The sequence below is a fragment of the Drosophila arizonae genome, chromosome 3 (assembly GCF_054131065.1).
Source record: "Drosophila arizonae isolate 15081-1271.41 chromosome 3, UAZ_ARI_1.0, whole genome shotgun sequence".
Taxonomy (NCBI): domain Eukaryota; kingdom Metazoa; phylum Arthropoda; class Insecta; order Diptera; family Drosophilidae; genus Drosophila; species Drosophila arizonae.
The window spans coordinates 19112108-19138252 of NC_142923.1; the positions used below are offsets into that span (position 1 = coordinate 19112108).

The 26145-nt window shown below is 37.8% G+C and overlaps 2 protein-coding genes and 3 long non-coding RNA genes across 7 annotated transcripts; 2 read left to right on the plus strand and 3 right to left on the minus strand.

Annotated features, from left to right (window-relative positions):
* Positions 1 to 837: 837 nt before the first annotated feature.
* On the minus strand, positions 838 to 2285 carry LOC149269826 (uncharacterized). The gene is made up of 2 exons (XR_016269069.1): positions 2185 to 2285; positions 838 to 1462 (listed from the first exon to the last, which is right to left on the minus strand). It is a non-coding gene; the product is annotated as an uncharacterized LOC149269826 (long non-coding RNA).
* A 54-nt stretch (positions 2286 to 2339) lies between these two features.
* On the plus strand, positions 2340 to 3844 carry LOC108612009 (uncharacterized). Its single transcript, XM_018004880.2, has 2 exons — positions 2340 to 2499; positions 2555 to 3844. The coding sequence occupies exons 1-2, from the start codon at positions 2496 to 2498 to the stop codon at positions 3757 to 3759; spliced, it is 1209 nt and encodes a 402-aa protein (XP_017860369.1). The 5' UTR covers positions 2340 to 2495; the 3' UTR covers positions 3760 to 3844.
* A 188-nt stretch (positions 3845 to 4032) lies between these two features.
* Tektin-A (Tektin A) lies at positions 4033 to 6434 on the plus strand. The gene is made up of 3 exons (XM_018004879.2): positions 4033 to 4562; positions 4633 to 4907; positions 5144 to 6434. The coding sequence occupies exons 1-3, from the start codon at positions 4200 to 4202 to the stop codon at positions 6264 to 6266; spliced, it is 1761 nt and encodes a 586-aa protein (XP_017860368.1). The 5' UTR covers positions 4033 to 4199; the 3' UTR covers positions 6267 to 6434.
* Positions 6435 to 16971: 10537 nt separating this feature from the next.
* On the minus strand, positions 16972 to 18217 carry LOC149269827 (uncharacterized). The gene is made up of 2 exons (XR_016269282.1): positions 18082 to 18217; positions 16972 to 18011 (listed from the first exon to the last, which is right to left on the minus strand). It is a non-coding gene; the product is annotated as an uncharacterized LOC149269827 (long non-coding RNA).
* Positions 18218 to 20009: 1792 nt separating this feature from the next.
* Positions 20010 to 22011, minus strand: LOC108609814 (uncharacterized). Of its 3 annotated transcripts, none has more exons than XR_016269238.1 (2): positions 21309 to 22011; positions 20010 to 21224 (listed from the first exon to the last, which is right to left on the minus strand). It is a non-coding gene; the product is annotated as an uncharacterized LOC108609814 (long non-coding RNA). The 3 variants fall into 3 exon arrangements; XR_016269237.1 differs by having other exon boundaries at positions 20010 to 21227; XR_001915599.2 differs by having other exon boundaries at positions 20010 to 21258.
* Positions 22012 to 26145: the final 4134 nt, after the last annotated feature.

Here is a 26145-nt window from a genome sequence, read left to right on the forward strand (position 1 = left end):
ACCTCTCCCTCTCTCTCTCCCTGAAGCTATGGTGCGTATCATCAATTTAGTGCGTAGATTTATTTGCCCTTTGGCATTTGCAGTTGAATTTTCGTTCGCCTTTGCTCTCTTTTATTGTCTTTGCTTTGGCTGCCTATTCGCTTTTAATTGTCTTTGTATTGTGGAATTTTTATTGTTGTTTCTGCTCTTGTTGCGAGCATTCCGTTCGCTTTGCTTTGCTTTTCATTGGTTTTTCGAGGCGCGTAAATAAATTTCATATCATGACATTTATTACTGACCCTTAAGCTTGGCCAGCCCACAACATGGCCCACATTCTGTGTGTGTGTGTGTTACCGAGCAGATTATGCCCCTTACCCCACAGAATCTGGCAGGATCTGCATGCGGCTGTTGGTTACAATTTTCATTTAAGATTTGTTTGGCTCGTTTTTTGTTTGTTTTCATTTTGCATTTCTTTGGCTTCGCATTTTGATTTATTTTAGCACTCAATGGGGGCGTGGCATGCAAAAACGAAACGAGAGGACAAGCGGCGGGAACTGGGAACAATGAGCTGGCATGCTCATGAATGTGATTGTGAATGTGATTGCGATTGCGATTGTGAATGAATGCCAAGATGAAGATTAAATGTAAGTGGACGACACTGAAAACAATTGTTGTTAATTTACGCGCCGAGCACTGCATAAGAAATTAATGAAAATGATGAAAAGAAAATGGCAAACGAGAAAAGTAGGTGGCAACCAAAAGAATATAGACAGCAGAAGTAGAAGAAAAGATGCAGAGAATTGCGAAAAATGTGCTCGCAGGCGCAGAGGCTCCTTTAAAGTTAACTTGACTGTGAAATAAGCTGAGCAAACGGCGTGCGCATTGTCTTTGTCCAGTTTGCATAATTTATTTATATTTTCATCTTCAGATACACTTGGCCATGCCCCGCCCTTTTCAGCCTCTTTCAGCGGCAGTTAATAGCCAAGAAAATGCCAACAACTGCGCCCGAACAAATAATTACAGGGCTTAATAACAAATTTAATATTGCTTGGGCCAAGGGCATGACGAGGCCTCTGTCTTTCCCTCTGTTTTCTTTTTTTTTCTTTTTTGGCATTTATTTATTTTTTAACTGCTTGTTGCCTGAGCCTTTAACCCTTTGCTGTAGCTCTCAACTGTTGATTTTCTGCTCATACGTCTTATGCCTTTTAATGAGTCTGTTTGCTGCTGCGCCCTCCCCGCTCGCTTCTTCTGTTTGCGCTTCAATAACAATGAGCATGTCCTGTCCTGTCCACTGTCAGCCACTCGCATTCGTATGCACTGACCCTTACGCACTCACACTCACACTCATACACGCTCACACATCCATGTGCTGTGTCCTTAGAGCTCTTGGCCTTGCAATTAGCTGTTGCTCTCTACAAAATTTCCATTTCCATCTTGTGCTTCCTTTGTCAGGCCGTGCAAACTCTTCAGAATTGCTAAACAACTGTTGAAATATGAGAAATGTTTCTTTAGCTAATTGCGTCAAGTTCCTGAGTATTCGCAAAGCTACAAAAGCGGCCAAGAAATGAGATTCTAAAGAATCGTGAAATGCATTTTAAGAGTAATAAATAATAATATAATAATATAATAATGTACTATATAATAGTATGCTAATTTGCTTAGTTTATTCATGGGAAATCATCCAAAAATGTTATTTACTTTAAATTCAAGTAATATATTTAAAAAAATTCTTACAATACAAACTATTATTTTTATTAATTATTAAAATATATAATAATAAGTTTCCTGCTTGAAATCAATTTCTTTGCATATTTGAAAAATAAATAATAAATCTACCGCATAAATTAATGCTCTTACTATATAAAATATATTGTGTTTTTATTTTTTTTTTTTTTTTAATTTTAATTTTTTTTATGCGGCAGATTTAATATATATTTTTTAAATATTCAAAGAAATTCATATCAAGCAGAAGATATTATAAATAATTTTTGATAAGAAAAATGAAAATACGCCCTCATTAGCTGTGAGAGCCCTAAATGAATATATGTTATAATAGCATGCAAAGAACTTCAAAAAATATTATAGAAGGCATGAAAAAGGTAAATTTACAAAATTACATTATTCAGTAAAAAATATTAAAAGGCATAAAATTTTATAAAATTAAAAAATTAAAATAATATAATATTAATAATATAAACACAAAACCCTGATTTTTATGAGGTAAAGTTATCCGATTAGAAAATAACAATATAAGAAAGTAATAATTTTAAAATAAAATATAAACAAATAAATTAATTCAACCTCACATAAATCGTATTTAAAAATCAACGCCAAGTCATATTTTGAAAGCCAAAAGCCTGCTCAGCCTTTCCACTCAATGTTCAGAAGAATTTGATGGATTCATTTCTAAATTTGTTACATCAAAAACTTAACTCTTTGATTATTGTTGAAATTATTAATTTTTTTTTTTTTTTTTCATTTTGGCTAAGTCAAAACGTTTATACATATATTAAATCATGGGTAAGCTTAGCTAACGTGCGATTGTGTTAACCCAGCGTTGACCCAATATTTTCAGCTCACTGTACCGTTAAATTGGATCCGCCACTGTTTGTGCCCTGCGATCTAGAGGAGTTTCGCGATCCCAACAAGAAGACAGCAGCGGCCTCTGCCTGCGAGGAGGTGGAGAAGCTCAGCGCCCAGGATGAGATCAGTGTATCGAGTATTATATCGGCATTGATACGACCTATCGAACCATCCGACGATCAGTACAAGGTCTGCGATTGGCAAATCGATCCCAAGAAGTTTCTGCCAGTCAAAAATTCGGTGATCTTCAAGGAAACGCTCTTCATCTCGAAGCTGCGCAATAGCAACTGCAAACTGAGCGAGAATTTGAAGATATTTTTCGAGCGTGAATTGCTGACGATCGGCAAGTTCTGCCTAAATGTGGAGGAGGCGTTCGATGGCTATGTGGTCTATAGCAGCAGCCGGATGAAGAAGGGCAAAGGCATCGCCGAGTGCGGGCATCAGCTGAAGGGCAAATACGACGATCAGTTTCTGCTGATCTGTGAGAAACGCTCGGAGACGGATCGCATCGATCATGCGGTCGTGGAGAAGACGCTCGAGGTGCGCAATCATGCTGACCTATATCTGACGGCCATACGCGAAACGAAGATCAACGAGGAGTCGCAGAAGTTCAAGGCGACGATCGACATCAAGGATCGGGATCACACCTTCGTCCTTGACGGCGGCATTCAGCTGCTCATGCGCCATCTCGTTTGCAATAATTTCGTCGGCACCTTCGAGTACTACACGATGAATCTGTACGGCCGTGTGCTACGCTGCAATCTGGTCGTGCACAAGGAACGCAAGATCGTCCGGATCTTCTATCGCACCTACAAGAACGCCATTCACATCATAACGCAGCAGTGCTTCAACGACGAGCTGCAGGACGTCGCCGAGACCTTTATGACGCCCGAGGGCCGCATCATTCTGCACTACTGGCAGGGCTACAACTACCTGCTGCACGCCGTCTGCGCGCCGCCCAAGAAGAAGGAGCTCATCCTGCCCAAGCTGGAGCTAATGTGGCGACAGGATCCCGTCCTCTCACGCAAATTCCGCGAGCTGAAGGCTCTGAACTATGAGAACACGACAAAGTACCTGGAATCGAACTCGGAGTTGGCTGACTTCATGCAGGACTATGTCCTCAATGTGCTGCGCTATAAGCCCTCCAATGTCCTCGAGTTCTCCATTATGTTCTTCCAGAATATGGCGAACAACTAAAGTCTATGCTGGCGCAATGAAACTAAATGTAAATGTAAGAAATGTCAAATTTGTGAATACAAACGAATTTTCGCTGATATTTTAATGAAGGTTTTTGATTTATTTTGAGCACTTTCATTCTGCAGTCAGAAAGATTATTTGACGGGGTTGATTCTAGCTATTCTTATAGGTATTTTATATTAGTTATATCAAGTAACCCCACTAGGGTACTCCCGCTGCCATGGCTCCCCCGATTCCCCATGAGCCTGGCAACTGTTGCCCAAGCAAATTCGTATAACCAAAGCAACCTTTCGCCTTGTTTACAGCCCTCAAATGAAACTAGTTGAAAATTCTCAGTTATATACTACCGAGTTTTGTGTTAAGCGTTTAGCCACCCCCAAAAAGCTTAAGATAAAGTGTAAAAAAACATTTGAGACAATTTTTTTTTCGTTTGATTGAAAATGGCCTGTTGCAAGGAGAAGGATCTCTACGATGGCGGCGGCGATTGCGTCAGCCAGCCCATTGACCTGCATCCGACGTCCGCGTGTCCGGCGCCCTTGATCTGCCCGCCGCCGCCCGAAATGGGTCCCATACGGCGCCGCAAGTGGGACCCGATGCCCGTGGGCCTTGCGCCCCCGACAGAGGACGAGCAGCGACAGATGCAGGAGTATCTGAAGAAGGTGGTTGAGGAGCCCGCCCAGGCCCATCACCAGGTGCAGCACGACCTGCAAGCGGCAGTCGATAATCAGCAACAGCAGCTGCTGGACATCAAGCAGGAGCAGGCCAAAAGGGCGCCCATCAAAACGGAGGAGATTCAATTTGCAGTGAGTCAGCCAGCGAATATATCCAGTGTAGACAGCTATAAAGTATCTCCCTCTCTCTCTCTCCCTGCAGCGCTCCATTAACCCCGATGCAGATAATCTACAGAATCCGCCGTGCTATCTGCCCCAGCCGGGCGACGATTTGCCCCAGAAGGACTCGATGACTCCGATGGGACCGATTGGTCCTTGGGCCACGGGCAAAGTCGACTGGAGCCCGATGGCGGGTCTGACGGGCACTCGGCCGGTCGTCGATAGATATTCGATAACACGTTTCAGCTCGAATGAATGGCGTGCCAAAAATCAACAGACCGTTCAACACGTCAACTCTGTGCTGGATAAGGCCGATAAGTAAGATGAGCCTAGCCCTTCGACATCCCTATCCCTCTCTTTTGATCTGCACTCCTACTTGGAATGTTTTCCTATCTTTTTCCAGTCATCTTTATCATTTGTTTTCTTTCACATTTGCTTTACCCTCTCTGACCTCTGCTCCTAACCAAACATGATTTCTCCCATCTCCCTTCCTTCTTCGTATTTGGATCCCACCTCATCTCTTCCATTTCCCTTTCTACCTTGTCCCCCTATAGGAATCGCTTTAGCTCTACCACCGAGTATCAGCGTCTGACTGCCATGGTGACCAAGACCCAGAACGAGACGACCGAGAAGCTGAGGCAACGCGCTCAGGTGATCTGCAAGTGGAAGAGTACGCTGGAGAATGCGATCAAGGCGATGACGGATGAGATCTTTATGGTGGACCAGGAGCGCAATAGACTGCGCAAGGCGGTGGTGGTGCTGGGCGTGCCCGAGTCGATTGTCAAGGAGTGCATCGAGAAGCGCTGCGGTCGACCGGATACGGAGCTGGTGCGCGACCAGACGGAGGAGGAGCTGGTGAATGAGCTGGCGCTGATAGCCGAGATCAGGCGAAACTTGCTGAAGACAATGGAGGACTTTGTGGCCCAGCAGATGGAGAATCGCGCGGCCAAGCAGCGGCTCGAGTTTGACTGGAGCGACAAGCAGGAGTCCTACGACATAGACACCATCAATTTGGGCCTGGATAATAACTCACGCACCATCATGTTCCACATGGGTGCAGTGCGTCAGCCGATCGAACAGTCCTCGGAGCAGTACTGGGAGCACTTCAGCCTGGAGACGCTGGAGGAGTGCGAGAAGTGCCGCCAGAGATCGGCCGACCTGCGCAGCACCCTGAACGCCATCCTGCTGAATGGCGCCCGGGACATACGCACCCAGGCGGACGTCGTCGAAAAGTCGCTCACCGCGCGCATCAACTGCACCCAGGAGGCGGTGAAGCGCTTCGAGAACGATCTGCACCGCGTGCTGCAGGACCTGGCCGACACCGAGACCCGCATAGAGCAGCTGCACGGTCGCATTCGCAGCTTCGATGCGGCCATGAAGGTCGCCCAGACGCGCATGCACAACCGCAGCTTCCGGCCGAACGTGGAGAGTTGTCGCGACGTCGCCCAGCAGCGCCTCATCGACGAGGTGCACACCATTCAGAGCAGCGTCACGGCCATGCTGCACGAGCTCACCGCGGCCGAGGAGACGAAGGAGGCGCTCGTCGGTGTGCGCAGCACGCTGGAGCGTGAGATCATGCTGAAGCGACGCACTCTCTTCGTGGACAGGGATCGCTGCATGCTCCTGCGCTCCCATTACCCATCCGCAGATGCTCTGACCGGAAATGACGAGTTCTAAGTGTGTAAATATATTTACACACACATATATATTCATATAGATTTACAATTTTATACAGATCTTCAAGAGAGATCAACATTACTCTAAATTTATTGTCCCAAATTTTAAGTCTTAAGCCAATGTATGTAGCCAGAGCTAGCAAAAAGTCAAATAAAAATTTGAAAGAAAGTGAAATAATTCAAGTTCGTTTCTGAAATAGAGCATAGAGCATTCCTGATATATTGTATTACGCCTAGGCAGTCTTGAGAAGCATTTCCTCTAGGTGTTTCCTTTCTGTATTTCCTTCAAGTATTTCATCGAAGTATTTCCTCTAATTGTTTTATCTTCTCTTTCTCAACGTGTTTCATCGAAGCATTTCTTCTAGGTGTTTCCTTTCTGTATTTCCTTCAAGTATTTCATCGAAGTATTTCCTCTAATTGTTTTATCTTCTCTTTCTCAAAGTGTTTCATTAAAGTTTTTCCTCAAAGTGTTTTCTTTAAGTATTTTCATCAATTCTTAGTTCTCAGTATTTCCTCTAAGTATTTCTTTTAAGTATTTCCTTAAAATATTTCTTAGTATTCTTATAATTAAGATGAAAGAGAAAAATATATCAGAAGACATTTTACTGTTTAACTTTGGGCTAAATACTAATAAAACCTCCTTGATGCAAAATAAATCGTCATTATTTGATAGAAGAGTCTTTGACAGCTTATAAACCAAAATATTTTTTATAACATCCAATATATCTACATACTACTTTCATCATAGAAAAAAAGTCTGTTAACACATGTAAGCCAGGCTGCCTCCTTGACCTCATTCAAGTGAGTTGGCTGAAATTCGTTGTCAATAGCCCAAAAACTTGACAGCATTTCCTTATTTCGTGCCTCGCCACACGTGCGGATCTGTAATTCCCTGACCTTGCCCACGCAACAACCCAAATCAATAGATTTGCCTAAATATTGGGGGAGCGAGGGCAACGGCAACGGCTGCTGTTGCAGCTTGCAACAACACGTGGCAGGATAATAAATCTTGGCCTGCAAATGTTTTGCACGTATGCGGAAGCAGCATAAAGAAAGGAACAGAGAGAGACAGAGAGAGAGAGAGAGAACAGTAGACAAAAAGTTGACAGGACAAGGGACTATTGAGAGGACAGAGTACAGAGGAGGGGACAGAGGATATGAGGACACACGACATGGGACAGAGGATCTGAAGACAAGTATGTGACGTGCGCCTTGACTTGGGTTGGTTTGCCTGTCCGACGGCCACAGCACGTGGCGTATGCGAGTGTCACATGACCTTAGCAGGCCTCAAATTCTTGTTGGACAAATAATCGAGGCAAATATTTTGAAAAGTCAACACACAAAATGCGTTCAATATGTTGTCAAGAGAGATGTCGAAAAAGTTTTCTTCCGTTTTACTTAAAAGAAAAATCATAAATAAAAAATGTGAAATTTACTTTATGCTGCTTGTTGTTGTTTGATTTGCGTTTAATTTCTTGTCTGACTCCACTATACATCTATATATAGCTCTCTCACTCTCACTCTCTGCCTCTCTATCTCTGCTAAATACTATAAGCGACAGTTGGACTGTCAGAAATTCTGTGTGTGGCCCAATCCCTTAAAGTTCCTGCAGCTGCACAAGCCGAAAACTTCCCCTTGAACTCTGCTCTTGTCTAGCTCTAAATTGAGTACGTGTTTTTCTCTCTCTAGGACGTGTTTGGTAAATAATAAGTGCACATGTGTGTATGCATGTATGTGCGTGTGTGTGTCGCCTGTGGCTGTCCCCTGAAGTTTGGCAACATATTTCCACTTTTATGGCTTTTCAAACGTGTCTGATTGCCATCTAATGTCACTTAGTTGTTTTCATTTTATTGCACTTATTTTCCGCAGATACATTATCCATAATATTGAACTTTCAATTCAATCGTTGGATTTTCAAAGCATTAGGCTTTAGGTTCATGGGGCATTGTAGCTAGTGAAACTGTTTGGTTGTGATAAAAGTGGCGTATTTTCGATTGTGAAATGTTCTGCAGGAAATTGTTGAGCTGGAAGTAGGTATAAAATGCACTTTATACGTTTAAATTATAAATAAAATAATAAAGCATATATTGAAGTGACCTGAAATAATAAAAAAAGCAATGTCTTCCTTTTTAGCTTTTGATCTTTTTTTAATGCCTGAAAATAGTGTTTGTATTACACACACTCACTCACTCACATTCCACTCATACTCTGAGAATAAACTCAGAGCACTAGATCGATCTCGTTTTTTCGCTCTTGCTTTTACCCGATCGTTCGCTTGAGTTAAATAAAACAAAGCGTCTCTTGCCTGTATTGGTATGTAAGTGAGTGTGGTGTTAGCTAAACATATCAATTGCGTCAGTGAATTGAGTGAGTGCGTGCATGTGTATGTGAAGCTGAGCTCTTACTGAGTGTAATTGTGTGAGCGTCAGTCGGATCTCTCACGAAACGATGTTCGGTTAAAGAGCGTCACACGAATAGTTAAACTCAAGTCGCTCAACAGAAAACGAAAACGAAAAAGAAGCGATGGCTCTCTCTCACTCAGGGTGAGAGCGAGCAGCATGATTTTTGTTCGGCAGAAAAAACGATCAGAGCATAAGGAATCAATTAGTCAGCTGCTATTCGCCAGCCCCATAAGATCATTTATACCTGTTTTCTTGTTTTATAAATGTTGAATTTAAAATTCCCTTTATAAACTTTGTACATAATTCACTTAATTTTAACCAGCTCTATTCTATAGATTTCATTTATTATCAAATGTCTGCGTGTTCATGCTTTGAGCTATTATGCAAATTGTGCTTTAAGGTGCCAATTCGTTACGCAGCATTTTACACACCTCGCACGCCCACTGGGCACGCACACACACTCACACAAACACGCATGTTCACATATATGAATTCTCTCTGTCCTATTGGTATTTTTAACTCCATAACCATTTCTCTGGTATGCCACATGCGGTGGCGTATTTCGCATTTGCGTTGTTAATATTTCGTAATGCCGGTAAAAATCGCAGCGTGTGACCAGTCCAAAGTGAAACGAGTAAAAAATGGAAAAAAATTCACCCTCGCTTACATTGTTGCGCAAGCCAAAAACTCGGTGCTTGTTTGCCTGTCGAGGCCGTTTCTTGTTGTTGTTGTTGTTGTAGTTGGCACCATGCGGCGTGCATGTGCTAAGAAAAAATCTGTTGCATACTTTGCGCAGCTAACAAAATCTTTGTATTTTTACTTTTTTTTTTGCCGACTTCCCGCAATGCCAGAATATATGTCTGTATATATATATTTATAAAAAAAAATGGATATATAAGATATATGTGAAATGACGTTTTAAAAAATATTTACTCTGTGCAAACAAATGAATTGGCCAGCAACTTCTTTTCGTCGCGACATCGTTTAAAGAGAGAGTTCTTTAAATTAATTTGGAAATTATGGGATGAATTAGTTTTTAATGAATGAATAGATTGAATTGGTTGATTAAAGTAAATAAAGATTAACATTGACATAAAAAAAAAATAAAAAAAAAATCAATTAAAGATAGAAAAAAGTGCTACAGATCTATTTTAAATAGTTTTTAAATAATCCTGAAATTTGTGTCAATATATGAGCTTGATGTATTAGTCATATTGTAAAAATAATCTTTGAAATAACAAAACAAATTTTAAACAAATACAATCTCTTAAGCAGGAATTACTTTCATCTCTTAAATAAAAATCTTTTAGGCAAGACTTGAAAAAAAAAAAAAAACTTTTAAGCAAGACTTAAATTACTAGTAATCAATAATCTCAAAAGCCTGTAAATGTGTAAGTCGCACAATCAATTCTCTCAGGTGTCTTAACTGAAAATGAGTATATGAAAGGCGAGCTTGTTTATATTCTGTATAATAGAGGTTGAGTTGATATACTTTATTTTAATATAAGGCGATAAGGTAAATTAAAGGTGATTTAATATGTACTACATCATATATGTATGTATACCTTGTCTTTATACAATATATGTGCTTGTATACAGAAACTCTATTATCTGTGTAATGGAAATACAAGGTAACTACTCTCCCTTCAGAAACTCATTCTCTAAGCATTAATGTTAAAACAAGCCACAATTAATCAGTTGTTTACAATTCATGTTTTAGCCTAACAAAGACATGTTTTTAGTGTGCAAATGAGTATTACAAAAACTAAAAAAGTTTCAAACAACTTCGACAACGCCAGACGCGATGCAGATCTCACACACACAAAGCGCAGGGGGATAGTGAGAGTGCGAGAGAGGGGGCATAGACAGGAAGAGCCGAGGTGCGTCTACACCTCTGGAAGCTGGAGGCAATAATTTAACTTCAACGCAGCAAGACATGCAATTTAATTTTAACAAAACCTGACATTATCACACGAGCCAAACGGGCCAGCACACAGCTGGAGAGGAGAAAGACAGAGGCAGAGGGAGATAGCAGATAGAGTGATAGCAAGCGTGAGAGCAAGAGAGAGAGGGGGGAAGCAGCGCGCAACGTAGCTGCAACACAAAGTTAGTAACATAATAAGTAGCAATTTTCGGTTTCCGTTTTCCGGGCCAAGCGGCAATGGCAGCGGCTGCAACCTACCATAAAAATACATAAAATTGCGCCACACACAAAAAAAAGAGTTAAAAAAAAAATGGAAGTAAAAGAGTTGCCAAAGAGCAAAACTCAGACGAAGTTGAAACCCAAAACGAAAATGAGAATGAGAATGAGCAGGAGAATGAGAAACAGCAGCCAAAAGGCAGCAGCGGCAACAGCCTGCAGCTTGCCGCGTTTTTGCTAACAACAGCTAAAGGGTAAGGGTGTGGGTGAGGGTAAATGGGCGTGGGGCGTGGGGCGTGGCTGAGCTGCTGGTTGTCTGGCTGCCAAGCAAAGTCGTCGCGCGCATGCAGAGTAAATTGGAATTTTATAGTTGCAACTTCTGCCAAGCCAAGCCAAGCAAAGGTGCAACTTGCAGCTGGCCAACCCCAAAAAAAAGAAGAAGAACAAGAAGAGAAGAGAGGAGTAGAAGCAGAATAATACTACAATTGTGCTGCGAGACTTAATCAGCTCTGCCAGCAAAGGATTTCGCTAATAAAATGCTAAGTGTCAAAATAGAATTGAAGTCTGATTTTTAGATGTATATCATTTGTCTAAATATCTAAAAAAAAAAAATAATAATAAAATATATATATATATATAATTTATGTGCACTTTTTCCATAATAAATATATAGTATGTGTATAACATAGAAAAAAAAAAAAAACTTAAGTTAGGAATCTAAATAAACCTAGAATATCAAATACAATTTTTATTTTGTTTTTTTTTTTTTTTTGCTTCTTTTTTTTTACAAGATTTTATATGAAAGGGTATTGTTAAATATTTTAAAACATGTATAAAACGCATGGTTGCTTTAAATTAAAATTTTATTTCATTTCATTTCATAATTTCCTATTTGTGTATAATATCTGAACAGATAAAATCTTGGATTTTGTTTATTAATATTTATTACTTTGTATTTTTTTTCTTTCGATTTTTCTTTACTTTAATTATTATTTTCCAGCACTTTCTGAGACATCAGCTATTCAATATTGTATTGTATTTTAATATTCGTCTTTATTCAAGTTAAATAAATTTATTAATCAGATCCATAAATACCCTTATGGAGTAGTTCCACATAAAGGCGAAATCGTTTATCGGAACTTTTCAGCTAAGCGCAGGCAAATGAAGATGCTGCCGCTGGCAAATGCAGCTAAATTAGTTGCAGGCCAGAAAACAGAAGGGGAGGAAGAAGAAGACGTGGAAGGAGCTGGGTAAACTGGGCTGAAAAGTTAGTCAAAGCGGCGTGCGGACGTTGAGGACAACAAAGGTTGTCATTTCGCTTGGGCTCGTTAGCATTTTACAACACTGGCGCAGTCGTCGTCGCCGTCGTCATCGTCGTTGTCGTCGCATCACGTGTACAGTCCACACGCTCATGCCCCTCCCCTCCGCCCCACCGCCTTTGCCCGCACCCCCCGCTCTAAGATGATTTGTGACCAACTTTTTGCCGACGCCCCCGGCAGCCATTTTTGATATTATTTCAGCGCTGCTGCACTTCCGCTTCCGTTTGCGCCAGCGACTCGCAGCGTTGCATGTAAATGTAGTTTTTTGATCGCTTATCACAGTGTGCATCTGTATATGTGTGTGCAGTGTCTGTGTGTGTGTGTGAGTGTGAGTGTTGCCTCGCATAATGTGGGGCGACTGTTGATTTCATCTTTGTTGCTGACTTGTTGACTTTGCCTGGGTTAACTGTTGAAATGTTTATGACTTCATTGTGCTAATAAAAGATATCATTTTCCGTGTACGCCGGGCCAGTGAGAATGAGAGAGGGTGCGCGTGTGTGTGTGTGTGTGTGTGTGTGTGAAGCACGTGCATGACTGGCAGGTGAAAATGAAGAGCATTTCCTTATTTTATGAAGTGCATTAAAGTTATGGCCAAGTGGTTGCAAAAATTTTAACTCATTGCCCTCATCAAGTGCATCTGGCATACGCTCGTATTTTATTCGCCAGAGGCTTTGCTTTCACTGATAAGCCAGTGAATGTCTGCTGCACTTGTGAAAACTGACTTCTGAACTTCAGTTTGGAATTGGATGTCCCTCAGCTGGACTTGTAGTATCTACAAAGTGAAAGAAGTTGTTGCCTCTGTTATCTTCAAAGATATTTCGTTTGCGTACTTTCGAGGCTCAAGGAAATTATATCACACTATAATACAAGATATATGTATATTAAAGTCTATATTTTCTATATATAAAAGATTTAATTAAGGCATGGAAACACACATTTATTAAGGCTCAAACTCTGTGAGGATTAAATATATTAGTATATACATATAAGTTTTCAACTAAATTTAATAAATTTAATTTTAAATTTCATTTATTTTTAATTTAATTAATCAATTGAAATTATTTTAATTTTATATATGACAAAAGATTTGTAATCAAATTAAGTTACATATGAATATACATTTATATATGATCTATGTACTTTCTTTTAGATAAAGCTCAGTCTCTTTTGAATTTGATTTATATATATATATTATATTTATTCTTTTACAAACTGAGCCACTTTTGATCTCTCAACTGTTCAATTGTTCAACTGTTATGCTTTATCACTTATTTAAACGATCATAGATCTTCTACTCAAAAATAGAGTTTCTCTTCGTGCATAATCTTTTTTAAGCTCCTATAGAAGTACCTTTCTCTCTCACTCTCTCTGTCTCTGACTTTCTCTCTCTCTCACGCTCTTGTCCCTCCCATGGGCCATCTAAAAAGAAAAAATATATATATAATCAGATTAGCATACGTTTAACGCGACAGCGCACAAGCCACAGAAACCGAAGCCCAAGCGGAGGGAAACAACTGCAATAGGGAGTTCGCTAGGAGAGATTGGCAGAAAGGGAGGGTGGGAGGTTGGGGAGCTACGCATCAGCTGGCCGAAAGCTCAGCAGTTCGTGTCAAAAGCATCAACCGATGCCAGCGAGCAAACAACGCGGCGTATACGCAATGCAATGCAACGCATTTTGGTTTTTGTCAGTTGCACCTACAGCACCGCCTGCCCCTATTACCATTGTCCAGCAACAGCGGCAGTCCGCCACCCACTAAGCTGTGCCTGGTCAGCGGCTAATGCGGCGTGAATATGCAACGTGGACAACAGCCAACCTGCGGTAACAACAACAACTACAACAACAGCAACAGCAACAACAACAACAACAGCATTGGGAACGGGCCGCGTTATCATCATCAATGCACGAGGCCAGGTCGAAAATATTTGTGCTGCAGCCAGCTCTGCCTCTCACCATCTCCCTCTCCCTCTCTCTCACACTCTCTCTCTCCCTCTCTAGTCTAGCTAATGTGCGGTCTGTTGGTCGTCGAAAGATTAGCCAAGGCTTCAGAGCAGCGCAGCGCCCTTTCATTTCTCTGCGTGAGTGTGTGTGTGTGTGTATGAGGGGGGCGTGTGCTTTGGGGCTGAAAATCAAAATTGCGGCACGCGCAGATTGTCTGGCATTTTATTACCTGGAATGTTGACGCTAAAGCTGTAGAAATGATTGAGATTGAATGACATGCCAACGCAGATGACAAGCACGAGACAGTGACATGCCTTTACACACACACACACACACACACAGACACACCACCAGCACACACGCACACCAAGTCCTCTAAAATATGCAGAAAAGTAGCGCTGCTAAGAAAAAAGGTTTAAAAGAAAATGCCATTTAAATGCAAAGCATATTTTTGGCAACCGAAATGACTTGAGAAGGTGCAAAAAGCAACTGCGTGCGGCAAATGGCAAAGGTAGGTGTAGCTGGCAGCACAGGTGGCAAGTCCAGGACTGCGGACTGGGACTGGTACTGGCCTCTAAATAATCAAGCCGAATTTTGACAAGCGTAAGCTACCCACTTGCACAACAGAGTAGCAGCATATGGCAGTGCCTCTATTTGCATATTTGCGCAGAGCTGGGAATACCCTCAATGTGAATGTGTAGCAGAAAGTAGAAGAAAATCTCATTTTCGTGCCTCACTCTTCACCTCTTTAGTGAAACGTTTCATATAATAATAATTCTAAGAGCGTAATTTCTACTTTTTTAAAAAGACGCAGCATTGATTTGCTCCTGTAAAGAATTTTTAAAATTATTATATATTTAATTTATAAATTATTTTATTTTTTATTACCGCTGTATGGTATTTCTTAAATTTTTGTTGTTTTGTAATTTGTTATATTTATATTTCCTAAATTAATTAAATTAAATTTTATTTATTGTATTATTCCTGTAAGGTATATTTTTTAATATAAAGATATATTTAAAAAAATTTATTTTATGTTTTTTTTTAATTTATTTTGTTTTTTTTTTTTAATTACTTTTTTCATTTATTTATTATTATTATTTATTGTCTTTATGATATTCCTTTATTTAATTTATTTATTTATTTTAAAGTATATTTTTTAATATAAAGATATATTTTTAAAAATTAATTTTATGTTTTTTTTTTTTTAATTTATTTATTTATTTTTTTTTTTAAATTACTTTTTTCATTTATTTATTATTATTTATTTTCTTTATGATATTCCTTTATGTAATTTATTTATTTATTTAATTTTATTATAATTATTATTATTTTTTGGCGAACAAATGATTTGTCCAAACTAAAATGCTTATTGGCATTCTGGGCAAGGGTATCACAAAACGAAAGCACAAATGAAAGAAAAAAGAAAGCATATGAAATGGGAAAAGTGAGAAAAGCAAGGAAAACTGCGCTTCAGATGTCGTCGTGACTTTTGAGCTGTCAAAAACTTTTGGTGATGTCGCAAAATGTTCCCACGCCTTGCTGTTAAAGTGTGTGTGAGAGTGTGAGTGTGGGTATGGTTGTGTGAGTGTGTGGGTGTGCGTGTCGGCATTGAGCTGTTTGTTTTTTAATTGTTTGCACTTAAGTAGAATTTGGCATCTTTTTGTTTGTTTGCTTGGCTGTGTTTGACTCTGTCTGTGTGTGTTTGTGTGTGTGTGTTTGCTTTCAGGTTATGACTTTTGCGAAAAGTCGTTAAGAGTGCGCTCAAAGAAATTAAAGCTACAAAGTATGATATGTGCGGCCTGCAAGGTATGGGATGCAAATGAGTTTTGGGCCAAAGCAGATTATATGAATGTGTGATAAAAACAGGAATTTAAGCAATTCAATGTAAATAAAAATGAAAATGAAACAGAAAAGATTGCCCATCATGACTTATTTTTAACTGCTGACAAGCAATGTAAAAGAAATTTAATTCGAAAATAATTATCCAGTTTTTTTTTTTTTTTAGCTGCAAATATTCATTCATATATATTGATAGTGAGTAATAATTCTTGAATATTCATCTTTATATTTATAGTAAATATTCCACATATTTATTAAAATTGATAATTAAAAATCTATATATGTTAAATTATAAATAGATTTCAATGTTGACTCTATTGACATATACAAAAATAATTATTTAATGAAGTTAGAACCACACACACACACACACACACACACAAGTGCTTTCAAATGGTTCTGTTCATGTTTCACTCGCTCGGCCTCTCACTTAAAGACTGAAAAAATGAAACTCCCACACATACTCACACAATCGCATGCTCACCTATCACACACACACACACACATACACACGTCCACATATATCTGAATTGAGCCGCAATCAGATGGGATGGCAATTGACTTATCTGTGCGGTCAGGCAATAGCAAAATGTTTGCCCTGACAAACATTACAATCTGCAACGCTTCCAATCCCAATCCCAGTCCCAATCCCAAGTCCAAGCCAAATCGAATCGAATCGCATCGAATCGTACCGAATATGCAATCGGATCGTTGGCATAGTCTTTGGTAAATTGATACACACATCAACGTTGCTTGCAACGTTTCGTTGCAATAGCCGCAAATCTTTGCGTAAATCAAGCAAAATGCAAATTTTTACTAAAACCTTCACATCACCCATCCGCCCAAAAAAAAGGGAGAGGAGTGCACAAAGTTAACTCAAAATAGTCGAAGAGAATATTACCTATAAAAAAGAAGTTTTTTATTGTAGAGAATTAAATAATTATATGTTAAATAATAAAATTAAAAATAATATTTTATATGTAATGAAGATTTAAATAATTTTAAAAGAAATAGTAAAAGATAAAAAATTAATAATATTTTATATTTATATACATAGATACAAATTTTTTTTGTTTTTAAATATTTTTTATTCATTATTTTTAAATTATTATTATTAATTTATTATATAATTATTAATTATAAATAGGGGTACCATCTTATGATGACTTTGAAGGCCTAGTCTATAGCATTCCCAGAGACAGATTAGCTAAAATATTATCTCTACAAATGAAACACATACATACATATACATATACCCAATTTCACTACAGTCTAAATATATATCTTTGCCAACTCTGATTACGAAATTATAACACCCTCTGGTAGTGTATCAAAGAAAGAAATTTAACCTACGACCACAGAGAGAGAAAGAGAGTTAAACTGAAAAAAATGTGGGCATAACAGACAAACAGAGGAAACACAGAGAACTAAAAGAAAATCGTTGTGCAGCTCACATAGCAGCCAGGTAAAACGATGATACGAATGGGAAAGAAGCTGAGACGAGAAGTAGCGCAAAGTGTGCAACGTTCTCTGTGCTAAAGCAAAGTTCTCGACCAGCAAAACCCTATTTATCACACGTAACGGTAGCAACACCCCACTCACCTCTACACACACACACACACACACACACACACACACACACACACGCTTTAGAATTGGCAACTTTTCGAAGCCGAATTTTTGGTTTTTGGAAATCGCATACGAATGCTGGCCAATTGGATTTGGTTAGCCTGCATTCAGCTGCTTCTAGCCTTTCCCTTTGGTTTTTGGTTACCTTCTCTGCTTCTTCAACTCAACCCCTACCACTAGTCCACCAGCCACCAGCCACCAGCCACCAGCCACTCGGCCTCTTGCCCGTTTCCCTTGCAGTTGGGCAAGACATGTTCATAGCGTGAAAACTGGCAAAACACAATTCGCACCTTTCGCACTTTCAGACTCGACTTTCGCTTCGCTTCGATTTTGGTTTCGCCTTGTTTGGGGTTTCTAATTGCCAGTGAAATGTGATGCGCATTCAATGTTGGATTCTTTTTGTTTACGTTTTTCCATGCCCCATTCGAGTTTGCTTAGTTCTCCTATTGTGTGACTGACAAGTCAAGTTAAAGCGCTTTAAATTGATGAGCAGAGCGGTTGGAATATGTTGAATGAAAGCATACAAATTGCAAATGAAAACTTACTCAGTAATTGATTACATTTTTCAAGTTGACTTTGTCAAGTCTTTTTTCTATTTCATTAGAACAAAACCAGCAAGAAAATGTACATTTTTTTTATAGTTTTTTTTATAAAGTGAATTTTGTTTGATTTTGTTCTTTTTTCAAGTTTTACTGTCTAATAACCAATTGAAACCTCTCTGGAGATATTAATAAAGTTCATAATGTTTGACAATGATTTTTATTAAATTTAAATAAGATATAAAATAATAAACTATTTCATAGATATAAAAATAATTATTTAAATATGTTTAAGTTTATTCATAATAAAAAAAATTATTTATGCTTTTGTTTGTCAATTTTAAAATAAATATATATTTCTCATTAAAGTATATCACAAACAATAAATTATATATACATTATATTATATTATTTGATGTCTTCACCTCAGCTTCTCATTCAATATATATAAAATGTAAACAATAATTCATATAATAATATAGATATATTATAAAGTATTATATAATGTTAATTAAACATTGTCAGGCTATTACTGACCATTTTCATTATTTTTAAATTTTTTTGTTAATTTATATTAATTGAATGAATTTTCACTTCATTTCTTCCAAAACATGGAAATTAATGAATGGAGTTGCCATAATATTACAGAACTATTATATATTTTACATTATTATTTAAAATTTCAATGTTTATTTTTCTTAAGTAATTATTGGTCTTTATTTTATTTTATAAGTTTTAAAGTTACATTAAATATCCTCTGCTTACCTGTTCCCCTTTGACGCCCCGCCTCGTCCAATTTAATTTCTCCCACAAAATGAAAACATTTTCAAGTTGGCAACTTTGAAATTGACTGTACTACTCCGAAGTTTTGCTTGACTTCAGTTTGCGTTCCTTTTGGAGCGAGTCAAACTACCTAATCAGTCAGTTTGAGGATTGCAGCTCTAACTTATTTTGAAATATACGAACTACTTCTATATTTCATTGTGAAGTTCATGCAGCTGGCGCCGCCTGGGCCGTGAGGAGCTCTTCAGCTGGCTGGCCGGGCTCATTTGAAGTTTTTAACATGAAAATGAAATTTCACATGCAATTTAACGCAGCGAAGTCGCTTCTGCGGGCCATTTTTACCTCATTTAATTAAGCAATGGGCCCGCAGAGGGGCGCACAAATTGAGGAGAGCCGGCGGCATGTTATATTTCAATTAGTTAGTCGGAAAAGAAGCTGCCACTGAGTGAGGCAAAGCAGGGGCCACAAAAAGAGTGAATGAGGGGAGAGAAAGAGCGGGGCGAGAGAGTGTGGCAATCGTTAACGCTGGGCGTTGCAAGCAACCTGTGCAAAATAATTAACTGCATGCAACAATTTGCATGCCACGCCTAGCTGTTTCAGCTCGGCCAACTGCCAATCGAGAGTGACAGACGAGCCGTGCAGCCACGGACTCTGGCGAGCCGTTCCTCATCCGGCAAGCGAGGCACGGCTTGACCAATTGGCTAGAGGTGGGTGAGCTGGGCGCGGCAGGGCTGGGCAGGAGAGGGGCCCATCAGTCCGGGCTGTTTCTGAGGCGTCGCGTATTGGGCTCATCGCGTGTGCAGAGCGCCAAAATGAAAATCTGCATTTAATTTATTGATGCAACAACAGCAAGAACAATCAGCGGGACAGATGTTGCAATTGAGTATACACGACTGGCTGTTACCTTGTAGATTATAGTTTAATAAATTTAAGCAGATTACAAAAAAAAAAAAAAAAAAAAAAAATAAATAAAAATAAAAAAAAAAAAAAAAATACTTGAATAAATAAAGATTTATTTGCCACTACTATAATATTTAAATTCATATTAATGACATATATAAAAGTTAATTTAAATTTTATAAAATACTAGCTGGCCCGGCAAACGTTGCATTGCCCTCTATATTATTTCTAGGTAAAAAATTGTTGAAAGCTATGTTGTTCAGGCTGGGATACACTGATAAATTTATTAATCGGATTTTCATTCAAGCACCTTGTTGTAAACGACATTCTTCGTTTTTTGGTCGGGTGCAAGAACAAATAATGCGGATCGTTTGCCAACACGTGAGCATGCCACGTACAATTGACCATGAGAAAAACACGCATTTTCTAGATTGAGGCCACAAATAGTCAAAGATTGGCCCTGTGACTTGTTGATCGTCATGGCGAAGGCAAGACGAAGCGGGAATTGAATTCGTTTAAATTCAAAGGGCATATCTGTTGAGCTCATCGGAATCCTAGGAATAAGAACTTCCTCATCTTTAAATTTTCCTTTGAGTATCAACGCGTGAATCACATTGCTCATCAGTTTTCTTATCACCAAACGCGTTCCATTGCACAGTTTTGGTTGGTTTAAATTTCTAAGCATGCAAATCATGGAGAATTGCTCTTTTCATAGCTGTGTTCATTTCTTGACGCCGGTCAAGTTGTTCTTCCATATTGCCCATGAAGTATATTTGCAAGAATTTTTGCTGTGCATCTTCAATAGGTTGCAATGATCCAATGCGATGGCAAATCTGGCCTTGAATCTTTAAATTCAAAGCCATAGTTATAGTTATATTTACAAACACTATTTACAGAAATCTAACAAACTACATTATTCAAAATTTTTTTTTTGGCAGTCATAGAAAATAAAATTTTTAACGTAAATTACCTTAAATATCCGTCTCCAATATTTTCCGCCCCAAATTATGTCATTTGGAAACAGGCATTGTATTTTTGAGTGTTCGCTAGAAAATGTCGTGATTCTAGTGTTTCGCCATAAAGCAGGGAACGCAATGGCTATGGTGACCGCTAATGGCAATGTCACTTTACCACTAAGGCAGCACAAACCGGGCGTTTCACCAGCAAACTTCAATGCGCCACAATGCTAGCAAACAACGTCCATTGGACCAATGCAAACTAAACGATTCAAGCTGTAATCAATGGTGCAATCATATCGAAACGCTGCTCGATTCAAATGAATCCTTGAACCATTTCTTATTGCCATTTCACGGGCTGCCTCTCTTTGAGAAGCACGAATTAAGGCCCTTCTTCCCTGGGTACTAACGCGGAGCCTTTCTCGGGCGATTTCTCGCTCTTCGTCAGATAATTGACTCGCGCTATTCCGTTGCCTAATTGCATTATGGGTCCGCCGGGAAAGATTAGATCTTCTAGGACGCGGCATTTTTATTATTAGTAATACTGTAATTATAAATAATTTACACAAATTTATGTTTGAGACAAACAAATACCTGAACTTTCGAGATATTTAGCTTTTGCAAAAGTCCAAAAATACAATTTTTAATAATTAACTTTTTTTTTTTTAATTTCGAATTTTGAATTTTGAATTTTTTATTTATTTTTGATTGTTAGGTTTTAATCTTTTGATTTTTTTTTTAATTTTTGCAGATTTTTGATTTGAAATATTTATAAAGTTTAAAAGTCCGAAAATATAAAAAGCCAAAAATACACTTTTTAATAATTACCTTTTTTTTTTTTTAATTTCGAATTTTTAATTTTTTATTTATTTTTTGAACAGTCAGGTTTTAATCTTTTGATTTTTTGCAGATTTTTGATTTGAAATATTTTTCCTTTTGATTTGAAAAAATTTTTTTTTTTTTTTTTTTTTTTTTTTTTTTTTTTTTTTTGAATAGTCAGGTCTGCTCGAGGTCAGGAGACCGTAGACTGACTGACTACATTTGTTTATTTACTTCTACACTATTGTCAAAACTGTCACTGTTACCAAGCCTACTGGGTATAAAAAAAATTTGAACATTTGGGGAAAAAACCGCGTTTTTCAAGTATTCGGCAAATTTTTTCAGTATTTTTAAGACCCTATACTAAACTCGTTGCGGAGACAAATCCAACAAATCAAAAACCATGAAAATTGGTTCAGCCCAAATCAAGTTATAAGCAGTCTTCACTTTTACACAACTTTCTTTTATATATATAGATTTAAAAATTGTTAAAAATTTAAATATTATTAAAAATCGAAATATTATTAAATATTATAAAAATTATAAATATTATTAAATATTATTTAGGTTAATATTAATTTAAATATTGTTATAGGCCGCTAGGAGTAGGAGGAGTTATTAGCATAGTTAATTGTCGATACTGTACAAAAATATCAGTAAACGAAGAAGCAATGTATTAAATTCAAATAAAAAAATATTACAATATATGAATTTAAAATTGAAATAAATATATTCACAGTACATATTTAATTATTTTTATTTTCTTACTCGACAACAAAAATATTGATCCAATTCCCAGTTTTTACTGAGCCTCACACGTCTACCCCGTGGCCATCGCTTTTAGGGTATTGCGGCAGCAACAACAACGTTGACAGGCAACAACGAAAGTTTGGTTCAAGCTTTTTATGGGGCGTTGCATGGCGGCGCCTAAATGTATGCAGCGTAAATTGTTAAAAGCGCGCTTAATCTGCATATGGCGGGCGGCCGAGTAGAGATGTGGTGCAGGGGGGAACGGATGCCTGCTGAAGAGGTGCATGGCGTAGAGTAGAGACGTAAAGGCGGGGGCGTGCCCAGTTGTTTGGCTCTGCTGTCTGGCTGCCGCGAAATTGTTTCATTTGCCCATTAAAATGTACAGGCGCAAATTTAAGCACTTTATTGGTTTTCCGTAACGCCCCCAAAATCCCCGCCTCCGCCCCACACCTCCATAGGCTAGCTGCAATGTGCAACATGGCCATGGCCACAGCACTGCGGCTGTTTGCCACGTTTGCATATCTGTTTTTCATGTTCACAATCGCTAATCGTTAGCGTCTGTTGACTGAGCCCGAAAACCGTCTGACTAAATGTCTGATACAGTCCAATGTTTGGCTAAGGTCGTTTTACCTTTGAGGTTTGCAATCAGCAGTGATGTGATTTCCAGTCGACTGCCAATTAAATTAACGATCTTTACACTTGACTATATAGTTAGTATACATATACTTAGCAGTAGTTGTCCTTTGTCATCTCTTATATGTGGTAGATTTTTATTAACATATCTTCCATCTCTAAAGAATTTACAGCAAAAATAATATTAAAAAAATAAATAAAATAAAAAATATAATATAGTATATATAAAAATATAATATAATAATATATAATATATAATATATAATATATATAAAAATATAATATAATATAGTATCGACTTTTTTTTTAGATAAATAATAAAAATAAAATATATAAATATTAATTTTTTATTATATTTATTCATTGCCGGAAGTCCTTGCCTAATAAGTCGAGCCCATTTCTCCCTTATTTTATTTTTATTTATTTATTTATTTTTATATTAATATATAAATAAATTTTAAAAAAATATATATAATTTTAAGAATTTATTTTTATTTATATATTATATTTATTTATTTTTATTCAATTATTATTTTTTATAATTTCCTACTTTATATATTATTTATTAATATAAATGTACACCAACCCAATGTATAGTCACGTTTATATATTTATCAAACAAAAGTTAAGTTAAAAAGAAAAAAAAATAAATAAATCTCGATAATTCATATATAAATATATATGTATGTTATCTATTTCTGTTTCAATGACTGCTTCTTCTCAGCTCCTATAATATCTTTAAGACTTCAGAGTAGCTTCTTAGTTAGCCAAAATGGCTAATTAACATCATTACTCATACTAATTAATAATTCATAATTGTTATAAATATCTTTAAAGTCCTATCCTAAACTCGATGCATTCATTTCACAATATTTGCCTCATCTAACGGCTTTTAATAGCATCCACTCATAAATTTGGTTGGTTCGCTGACGTCAAACGTTTATTATTTTTAGTTTTGACTGAACTGACTGGAAAAAAAAAGAGAAAAATAAAATTTCTGTAGACTTTGTTTTTGTTTAGCTTTGTAACTGCACAGTTTTGGCAGTTGGCCAGAGAGGTTCTTATACAACTAGTCGCTCAGTCCGACCCTCTGCCTCCTCCTCCCTCTCTCCCTTGCCCATATATATATATATATACATATATATTTGTGGAGTCCTAAAAGCGAGTCGTCGACATCGCTGCCTAGAACCTTTTTGATTAGATTACGCAACGTAAAACTGGTTTGCAAATTGAATAAATGACTTTTGTGTTGCCAATATAAAACGTGTTTGCAATTTTTGATTAGTAAACAGCAAAGCGCGTGGTAGCGCCACAGACTGAGCCCGCTCTCAAAAGTCCAATGAAATGCTCAAAAAAGAAAGTCTTTTAGCTTAAATTCTGTGCACAGGACACACAGGACTCTTTTTACAATTTTTTTTTTTTTTTTCTCTTGGGGGGTTACCAACGGAATGTCATTTGTCATTTGTCAATTTTACTTGGGTCATTTTTGGGCGGTCGCATTCTGTGGCGTACGTGAGCGTTTGTTGTTAATGTTTGCGAACCAATTAAAATTCATTAAACGTAAATTAACATTGAAGTTGGGGGCGCATTATAAATTAGGAGAGCAACATGGCAGTCACCCTCCCACCACCCACCCAATGCCATTGAAGCGCAGCGAGCTGCAGGCAAACAGACAGAATTTCAAATTGCCAAATTGTTTTGACAGTCGATTTGCAATTATTTTTAGGGCAGATCGCCCAGCAGTAGAGGTAAATGGCGAATTTCCAATTTAAAGAGAAAATCACACACAGATTACCCAACAGCTGACGGGCTTCAATTTAAATCGAGCTACTGCTAGGAAATTTAAGGTTGCTAAGCGTTTTTAGTGACACTGGGAAATTTTGAATATAATTGGAGAAATTCTTTTTCATTTGAGTTAAGCTTAGATAATGAGTATAGAATAGAGAAATTTGTGAAATGATGTGAAATGAAGAGCGACAATTCTCCTCATTAGCTTCTTAGAGATTTATATTCCTTGAGAGTTTTCCGAGAAAGAAACGAATCATCGCTCGATTGGCGCAGATTCTAGTACATAAAGAGTTCTGTAAGTATACCTTAAATGAGTGAATATCGTGAGAGCAAATTCCAATGAATGTTCTTTAGGGTATATATGTATATACATATATAAAATGCTTTTTAAGGCTCTGTAAGTAGACCTCAATTGAATGTTCTTAAGGATATATTTTTTGTCAGTAGAAGCTGAGTAAAATGATTTGGGTACCGCTTAAAATATATTATAATCATTCATTCAGTATCGCAGGCCAATTTATATACTTATGTAAAGTTTGAAATACCTCAACTAAGTTTGGAAACAGAATATATGTAGTCTGAAATAAATATAATCTTAAAAAAAAAAAAAAATAAAATCAAATAACATTTACTTGTTATACCCTATAATGGGGCACACTCTCCTAATATTTGTCTTGTAAAATTCTTCTACCTTCTCTTTCTTTGTCACTCTTTGGCGTTTACCCTATCTTGGCAGGCTCGCCTCTCTTTTGTCCTTTTCACTTCACTGTTTACAATTCGTTGCCTATTTTTAGCCAACTCGTTTGCCAAACTTTGACAAAACGTTAGAATCCAATTCGAGTTTAATGAGCTGTGTAATATTTGCATTTCGTTCACACGCTTAACACTAATTTGTGTACTTCGTACTACTCAAAAGAAAAAAAAAAAAAGAAAAGGAAACTGGCCAACGATTTGATTTTTCTTGGCAATGTGCCGTCAAAGGAGGAAAAGAAGAAGCAGAAGTTGAAAAAGCTGAAGGACACCCCGCAAAGCGAAATGGTTTACAGTTACTTCTCGATGCTCGGACATGGCAGTTGCTTGTCGAGCTCGCTGTTGGCGCTTCAATGGGGCGCTGGGGCTGGCAGCTGGGGGCGTGACATGGGGCGAAGACCGTAATGGCAGCAAAAGAGCTTGGCATATTGGATTAGTCTGGTTGTCAATCGCTGGCATACATAAATCTATTTTGCGGATTGTACAAAAAGCGTAACGGAAAGCCAAGGCAACGAAGGAGACAGAGATAGAGAGAGAGAGAGAGAGAGAGAGGGAAAGCAATAGAAAAAAGCAAATCAAAAGCCATAATTCAATATTAAATCACTCATACGCCAGGTTAAACCAATTGCAGTAGCATCTGAAATGGATTTTTTGGCCAACAATTAGTCCAGTTGGAAGTTATGCACGTGTG